General features: G+C 41.0%; 1 protein-coding gene across 2 annotated transcripts; it reads right to left on the bottom strand.

Annotated features, from left to right (window-relative positions):
- Window positions 1-57: 57 nt before the first annotated feature.
- faah2b (fatty acid amide hydrolase 2b) lies at window positions 58-8,428 on the bottom strand. Of its 2 annotated transcripts, XM_034303242.2 has the most exons (12): window positions 8,148-8,428; window positions 6,427-6,509; window positions 5,264-5,400; window positions 4,808-5,017; window positions 4,294-4,413; window positions 3,820-3,955; window positions 1,890-2,018; window positions 1,254-1,371; window positions 1,045-1,164; window positions 780-891; window positions 475-651; window positions 58-381 (listed from the first exon to the last, which is right to left on the bottom strand). In XM_034303242.2, the coding sequence occupies exons 1-12, from the start codon at window positions 8,325-8,327 to the stop codon at window positions 206-208; spliced, it is 1,698 nt and encodes a 565-aa protein (XP_034159133.2). In that variant the 5' UTR covers window positions 8,328-8,428; the 3' UTR covers window positions 58-205. The 2 variants fall into 2 exon arrangements, with proteins under 2 accessions (XP_034159133.2, XP_026792574.3); XM_026936773.3 differs by lacking the exon at window positions 1,890-2,018.
- Between the last annotated feature and the right edge of the window lie 441 nt (window positions 8,429-8,869).

The raw sequence follows: 8,869 nt of genomic DNA, 5'->3' as shown, positions 1-8,869 counted from the left end.
ATTTATCTCCTTTTGAAAACTGTGCTTCTGATAGAATCGAAACATTCAAGAATCCATTAGAAACTCTCCAGTGACCCTAGTTTTGTAAAAACTCAAACTGATTTATTAAATGTTCAGTAAACACAAGGAAAATTATATGTTTAATATATTTAATAATTTCTAATGAAAGTAGCATGGGTCCACCAGCTCCACATTGTCCAGTTTCTCAAGTGGTTCCTGGGTCTCTCCAGCCTCCAAAAGTTTTCTCCAGATACAGAGCCACAGCTAGCGTTAGATGGTCCTGCAGCTTCCCTCCCACCACCTGCACGCCAAGGGGCAAACCCTCCTCACTCAGCCCCAAAGGACACTGGGTAACAGGTAGGCCCAGCGCATTGAAGATCCCTGCAAAAAGGTAAGGGACAATGCTTGAATCATGAATATGACTGAATAATGAATATGATTCCTTATTCATGTGTATGCCTCACGCGGTGTCACCTGTGTAAGAGAAGTTATATATTGTGAATAATGGATGATGGTGTTTAGGGGCCAGGAGAGGATGAGAGGGGTACAGCAGCACACCGTCTGTCCCCAACACCTTGTCCATGTCATGCTGCAATGCTTCCTTCTCCTTGAGGTAGAACGGTGATGGTTTGCTGTTCATTAGAGCCAGACCTGAACAGTCCATATGGAGGAGTGGATTATTACAAGGGCAGTTCTTCAAACCTTTTCTATATAGTGCTGGTGTGTGGGGTTGTGTTGTCTTGTAGTATACAGGCTTGTGATTTAATTTGGCATGTTACCAATGGAAGGTATTGTGTGGTTAGATTTGCCAAAAATCCACTTGATCAGTTCCCACACAGGCCACACGGTCGAGCCTCCATCTGCCATCAGCTCCACAAAAGGCTGTGGTGGCTGGAGCACACACACACACACACACGAGAGAATTTGGTAAAACTGCCCCTCAATCATCCTTCCCTCAGTAATTGTTGATATAATCTATAATGCATTTGGTGTATAAGTATGTTTAAAATAATTATAACTGTATTAGAGCATTCAGAAACAAACCTTGCCATCTTTATCTGGCAGAGCCATGCATGTGTCCCAGATCTGGTAGGAGTACTTCAGCTGTGGAAAGCTCATTTCCTTAACTTTGACTCCCAAATCTGCCTCTAGGTGCTGAATCACCTGCAAACAACAAAAGCACACTAGGGCTTTGGCATTTGTTTATTCAATGTAATTGTTACAGAATTATTAGAAACTGCCCACTGTCACACCTTTCTCTGTGCTTCAACCAGCTGTTTGTCCACAGGGGATGTCCACGGAGAGCCACCATCATCTACTACTGTGAAGAAACGCAGCTTCTTCAGGTCCACCTCTGAGGACAGCAATAGTCTGTGAAGACACATGAGGGCAAGATTTTAGCATGCAGTGTAAAGAAATATTTTTAAAAGCCACTAATTAAAGAAATACAGTTCTGCCAAAAATAAAATGTACATAATTTTCCCTTTGATAAGTCAATACATGTTTCATGTCTTATGACACTTCAGGGTGTTTTCACAGATGGTTCTTTTAAATGAACCATACTCGGTCCTCTGAAAGTGGACCTCAAAAGGAACTATCTGGAAATGAACTCAGTACTTTTGCTGTTCACAGTACAAGTGGATTCAAAAGAGTGATCAGTACTCTTTCTGGACATTTTTACCAGTGATGAGCTCTCAGACCACTTGTTCACACCACAACTTCTTTAGAACTCAGAGCCCAGCTGTGTAACACTGAATTATGGATAATATCAAAATGGTTACTTTACATCATGTCGTTTGGCTGTGGATGAAAAATAGAAACAGAATTTAATTGAAATACCAGAATTTTGTTGCAGAACCATCAGCTCATGCTTCATGCCGTAGACCTACTTGTGACTCTCATGTAGGGGGTTGGCAAGGATAGGAGTGGAATCTGATGTGGTCTTCTGCTGTTGTAGCCCATCTGCCTCAAGATTCAAACGTGTTGTATTTTCTGAGATGCTATCCTGCTCACCACAGCTGTAAAGAGTGGTTATTTGAGTTACCGTAGCCTTCCTGTCAGTTTGAACCAGTCTGGCCATTCTCCTCTGACCTCTCTGTTGGAGAATTTTGCTCTGTGTTCCCTTTAATCACTTTTTATATATATGATGATTTTATTTTTGTTCCTGTGCAGATTAGCTATGGTTATACGGTGGTTATAAGGAACCAACCTCTGAAGCCTACTAACGAGAAACTTGTATATACCCTTTCTATACAGTTATGAATATTCATTATTTTGTAACCTATGAGAAATTATTCTATTGTTTACGCCTCACTATAAAAGAGCTACGCCTGGGCTCGCTTCTGTGGTATAGGTGAAGTGTTAACTTGCTGCTGCTGTATTGCTGAGGTGGGCTCCCTCTGCAGAGGAAGAATAACTTTCTCTCCTTTTGACCTATAAGATTGTCTTCTGGTTTTATTTGGGGAATAGAGAAAATTCTCCAACAATCCCATCAAGGCATTTCTGCCTACAGAACTGCCACTCACTCTGTTTTTCTGTTTTTCACACCATTCTGTTTAAGCTTTAGACAGCGTGATGTGTGAAAATCCCAGGAGATCAGCTGATTCTGAAATACTCAGACTAGCTCTTCTGGCACCAACAACCATGCCACTGTCAACGTCACTAAGATTACATCTGCCTGTATCAGTCTGTCCTAACATTGCCTACTTTGTTGTTGGACCTCACAACCTGGGTTTTATTTGTGAGTTGAGAGAAAACTGCAGCTACTGCATCAGGGGCGTTTCCTCTGAGGAGGCAAGGGAGGCAGTGTCTCCTCAAAAAACTGGATGAGAAAATAATCGATATTGCAAAAATAAAACGACGCAAATATTACTAAAAATGACATTAAAAGTATAAAAGTCACTCGTTTTTATAAAGTAAAACAAAATATATATATATATACTGCCTCCTCATTTTAAAACACCACCGCACGCCACTGTACTGCATATGTATGGACAGCAAGCTACAAGTACTTTAGCCATAAAGGAAATGTGAAGCGGACCTGGATCACTTTGTTTTCACTAGACATGAATAAATTGGACTACAAAAAGAACCACAAACAAATCTGAGACTATTTCTAGAAGACGTCCGAGTATGGTTCATAGAGAGGTCTCAGCTCATTTGTTGTGTTCATATAGTACGCACAAAAAAATGTTGAGTCATCAATCTGAGATCAGTGTGAAAACACCCTTAAACCATTGAATAATATTCACTAAACTACCATAAATGGGATAGAAATATATCTATACTTCTATCCTCATTAAAAATAGTAGGATTTCCACTGGGAGACTCACATGGTATTTCAGTATCTGAGATTTGTCACATCACCAAATGACAAACGTGTCAAATACTACAACACCTAAGATTTTGTTCATTACAAACATTAAGTCACTAGTTAGTTAATTATCTTCAACTTCTTCCTCTAATGTCAGAAATGATTGGTCCAAAATGTAGAGCTTATATAGTGACACAAACTGAGCTCATATGTAACCCTCAGAAATATAAATGATTACAAAATTGTGACTGTTGAATCACTTTTGAAGTGTTAAATTTGACACTACTCTATATAATCTGAATCAGACATCTGAGAAGAGTTTATCGTTTAAGTTCAGTATTACTTTGAGCTGATTGATGAGAGAGAGGGTCTAGGGTGGCATAGTCTCTCCCTTACATCTGATTGGCAGTTACACACATTTGTGCTCCTGTAGTTTGGACCCCAAAAGTGGCTTTGGCCACCCCATTTATATAGTTCTAACATATTTTTTTACATATTGTGTTTACTTGTCTGCATTTGTTCCAGCCATTATCTTCAGCATTGGCAGCAGGTCTTCAGCATAGCGACACATTGGACCTGTACTCAGAAGGTCCTCCTGAAGCCCAGAGCTAGGAGGGAGCTGGCCTTCATTACAGATGATTCCTGCAACACACACACAGTCCTTCAAGCCTACCTATCATAAGGTCGAGTTCTAGAGCTGTAAAATAATGTACAAAATGTGTCAGAGCAAGCTGTTGATGTTGGGCATCAGGGGGCTGCAGTTACCTCAGCACTCTTATAAGCCATGGATTAATATGACACACACAGTATACTCCTCATACTCATACTTCTTACTAAACCTCATGCTTACTACTTCCCAGCCAATTCTTAGCCAGCAAATAAATGTATTCTTAGTATATAACACACAGTTCAAACATGTGCCTCACAAACACATACATGCACACAATCTTAACCGCTGTCTGCCATGTGTACGCACACACCTGGAGTCGCTTTGTGTCCAAATATGCCATTAAAGAAACAGGGCATGCGAATGCTGCCTCCAATATCCGAACCAATCCCGATCACAGAGCCCCCGCTGGCCAGAATACTGCCCTCTCCACCTACAGGGGGAAGAAAGGAGGAGAAACACACACACACAGCTTTATCATATAGACTTTCACACACTTTTCACACTTTCAGACTATCACACAGACTTTATAGATATTATAACATTATAGATTTATAACATTATAGTACATAATTATCTGTATATCTATCCATCCATTCATCTATCTATTTATGTTTCTCTGTGAAGCTTTCTGTGTATATTCTGAAGATGCCTTAATCTTCTGACCTTTGATCCTTATGCATTTTGTTCAGAGGGTTAATACATTCATATTATCAGTACATGATTGTTTTACATGAGTCTCTCCGAACTGGCGACAGCAGTACAAACTACAAACTTGTCTATTTCTCCATATTTACACATCTGTGCCTTAAGAATTGCTGGCCCACCTGAGCTTCCTCCACATATCCTGGTCGTGTCGTAGGGGTTATTGGTGATGCCATACAGGTGATTGCTAGACTCCAGCCACATGCACAGCTCACTGGTGTTGGTCACTCCTAGAGGAATGGCTCCAGCTCTCTTCAGCAGGGCCACGGCAGGGGCGTCTTTACTGGCAACAAAACCAGCCCGAGAGACCAGGCCTGTGGAGCAGGGCATACCTGAAACATGCACATGAGAAGGAAGAAGAATGTACAGCTACCCACTCACTGAATTGACCACAAATAAATCTGATCACAAGAAACACAAAAGACTATTTGAAGTGGTTGTTATTTATAGCCATAAACTGATCATTAATGATGAGTATTAAAAGGTAAATGCAGTTTTATATAGCTTGACCTTCACAAACTTTAGTTGAACACCGCTGGTCTACAATGACACTGTATCAACACTGTAAAGTGTTTTACCCTGTAAGAAAAAAGACTCTTTGACAGAAAAAGGGACCCCCAGCAGAGGAAGTCGGTCTGCAAGAGCCTCCTCCCCCCCGGTCTCCTCCTCTATCAGCCTGTCCACCTGAGCTGCTTCTGCCAAAGCTGCTGAAAATCTGAGAGACATTAGAAGAGGTGAAGGTAAAGATTTTATATATATGTATATACACACTGATCAGCCATAATCAACCATAATCTGCATCTGACCCATTGAGGCATGGACTCCACAAGACCGCTGAAGGTGTGTTGTGGTATCTGGAACCAAGACGTTAGCAGCAGATCCTTTAAGTCCTTCTAAGTGGGGACTCCATGGATCGGACGTATTTGTCCAGCACATCCCACAGATGCTCAATCGGATTGAGATTTGGGGAATTTGGAGGCCAAGCCATCACAATTTATCCCTTGTTAAAGTTGCTCATATCCTTACACTTACCCATTTTTCCTGCTTCCAACACATCAACTTCGAGACAAACAAGTCCGATCCATGGGGGCCCCACCTCACAACTTACAGGACCTAAAGGATCTTCTGCGAACATCTATGTGCCAGATACCACAGCACATGTTCAGAGGTCTTGTGGAGTCCATTCCTCGACAGGTCAGAGCTGTTTTGGTGGCACAAGGGGGACTTACACAATATTAGGTAGGTGGTTTTAATGTTATGGCTGATTGGTGTATGTATGTCAGGTCCATAAGTATCGAAACTCCACCACACAACTCCACTGTGGTGGTGTACAGAGGCAAAATACTTATGGACCTGACTGTATTTTTTTAAAAAACCTGATATGTACACCTAAAACATATGTATGTCATAGTATGCATAGGTATCATAGACAAGATCAGATGGTGGAAAAAAAAGAAGAAACATTCAAATGTAGCTCAGAGCTTTTCACCAGATGCAGTTTGTAATCATGGCAGTGAACTTCATTTAAATGAATGTAAATAAAGCGTCGATGCAAATGTGAGGGTAGTTAGGTCAAGCTTTTAATAAACACATGACACAACAATGTGCTGCTTGGTTAGCTTTGACTTTACAGTGAAGTCACATCAGGGGTGTGTGTATTATGTCATGTGAAGCTCAGATAATGTATGAATATTGTGGTTGTGTGTAAACAGACACTAAGGCTGTAAAGGTGAGGACTCACCTGTCCTTAACCATAGCATTCAGGAGCGGGTTCACCTGCTGGATCCTGTCTATGTAGGCCTGAACCACCTCTACACACGAGACCTGCGTTCAGGACAAACAGGTGCATGTGTGTGTGTAAAATAACCATGCTAACAGTCTCAGTGTGAATTGTGTGAATATCAGTGTCTGGTTTCACTGCAGAGAAACAGTAAAACTGTGCTATCATTCTTAGTCACTCCAAAGCAGTGTTCTTGCAGGGAAGGGCGAGTGAAATGGCAAATATATCATGTACACCATCCTCAGACATACACAATAAACAATATGTATAATGGTACATCATTTTGCATTTCACCGATTTTTGTCCAGCAATTAAAAGTAAAATTTAAAGCATCCAATGAAGAAAAGGAGGACAAATAAACAGATTAATGAAGATGTTATGAAATAAAAGCACTGACATCTGATAATGAAGATATTTAGAAAAGTGTATCATGATGTTATTATATCACAATGTTGATATCATATCGTCATACTGCCCAGTCCTACTTGCAGACAAGGGATCATTCTCTGTAGTGAATATCTGCACATTCAACACTTTTGCCGTCCCACCCACAGTGTGATACATTGTACCTTCAAGAATACGATAGAACATGCAATACAACAGCAGCTCAGTACACAGGGCTACAGAAAGCAAGAGGTCAACCTCTCAAAGATATCCCAGGGGGCTTGAATAATTTAACAATAGATGAGACCCTGGAACAAGTGTTTTAAAGGAAAACTCCACCGTGGAACACTTACGTTATTGAAATATTTGTGTTGTGTTTACTGATTCTGGTGCTAATTTGTTGGTGGGTAATGTATTTTCATAATTTTAGAAAGAAGTTCTGATATCACTGGGGGACATTGCCAGTGCAGCTACAATGGCATTTAATAGATAAAAAATTTTCAGCAACTGCAATTGTAAATGATAAGTCAGATTTCACAAGTTTCTTTTCTCATTCACTACTTTCCTGCAATGTTCAATGTCATATGAATGAGAAATCCAGTGTAGAAGGAGTGGAGAGAACAAAAGTTCCAGAATGCAAAGCAGCTATACGACACAGCTGCTGTGGGTTACAGCCCAGGCTCGGCTCGGCAAGATGACAAGCGTGATAGTGTGGACAGTGGTATTAGCATCAAAGCTGAAGTCTTTAGAACCTGATCTGCTTGGACAGCGTGTATAGACGAGGAAGCGAGGGAGCTGGGAAGACTAAAGGACTAAAGCGCTGCTGCATCAGTCACTTCATATATAATGTAGGAAACAATTAGTCACCGTCAAAATAGACCAATCTGTTGATGACAGAAGTTGAAACTACAAAATATTTATTCAGAATTTCATTACAAAATAAATATTGGAAGATGCAAGTCGTTCAGGTTGGATTTGCCATTTAAGGTCCAGTTATGTACCTGACATTATTTTGAAATTGGATATGGCAGATCAGGAGCCATTTCAACTATTATATCTTTACATCTGGATAACCTTAGTTGCAGCGGATTGTGTCTTAGTACACAGCAGATTTTCACTATCTGGGGCGTTTCCTTTTGTCCACTATGAAAACTACACTTCCAGGTCTTCAGCTGTACTTCTGTGACCCAGTCACATCACCAGCAGTGCGCTACCCGGCTGGACTGAGTTTCACAAGTTCGTTTGGTTCTCTGCTGTGTTTGCGGTGTGATGAGAGGAGTGTGAGCGGAAGTACAGACCTGTTTGCGGCGGATTTTCTCGGCCAGCTGCACGGCGGGGATGAGGAGCAGCGACTCGGTGACCGGCGCCACTTTTCCTGCTTTGCGTCGCGGCGACACCAAAACAAAAAGCGCGCAGAAAAAGCTGGAGACTGCACGGAAGAGCCACTGCACAATCCTCTCTCCTGCTGTTAAACCCATAGTAAATATATATACTATATATACGTGTGTACTTAGTGCGAAGCCAGAGAAGTCACGGTGTGCAACACGGGAAGGACAGGTTTCATGCGCAAAGGCATGACAGCATGAGCAGTGCAGAAAACTTTACACTGATAGCAGGGCATAAATGCTGAATATGGGGTTGTTGATTAACCTCATGTTAATCTCATGCGCGTTATTGAGCGCCGTGGTTTGTGGTTTATACTCGTTATGTAACTGGCCATACTGCAGTCGAGTTTATTCTGCTGTTACGCACAGGAGGCTGTGTGAAGGGCATACAGCACAAAGAGCAAGACTGTGGTCCTTAGACAGGACTCCTAGAACCAGGAATTGTGTTTAATTGTAGTGAATATGGCCATAAAATCAGCTAGACCTCTTTCAACCGTGCCGTTTCATCTCTCTCTCTCTCTCTCTCTCTCTATATATATATATATATATATATATAGAGAGAGAGAGAGAGAGAGAGAGGATTGTATATATATATATATATATATATATATATATATATATATATATATATATAT

This window comes from Pangasianodon hypophthalmus, chromosome 4 (genome assembly GCF_027358585.1).
Source record: "Pangasianodon hypophthalmus isolate fPanHyp1 chromosome 4, fPanHyp1.pri, whole genome shotgun sequence".
Taxonomy (NCBI): domain Eukaryota; kingdom Metazoa; phylum Chordata; class Actinopteri; order Siluriformes; family Pangasiidae; genus Pangasianodon; species Pangasianodon hypophthalmus.
The sequence above is the reverse complement of the archived record's forward strand: the minus strand, read 5'-3'. Positions and strand labels throughout refer to the sequence as shown.

Coding starts and splice junctions, on each gene's coding strand:
- faah2b (XM_034303242.2), bottom strand. CDS start 8,327: ATGGGTTTAACAGCAGGAGAGAGGATTGTGCAGTGGCTCTTCCGTGCA. Junction 3,956..4,293: donor TGGACACAAAGCGACTCCAG/GTGTGTGCGTAC, acceptor TGTGTGTTGCAG/GAATCATCTGTAATGAAGGC. Junction 892..1,044: donor TGCCAGATAAAGATGGCAAG/GTTTGTTTCTGA, acceptor TGTGTGCTCCAG/CCACCACAGCCTTTTGTGGA.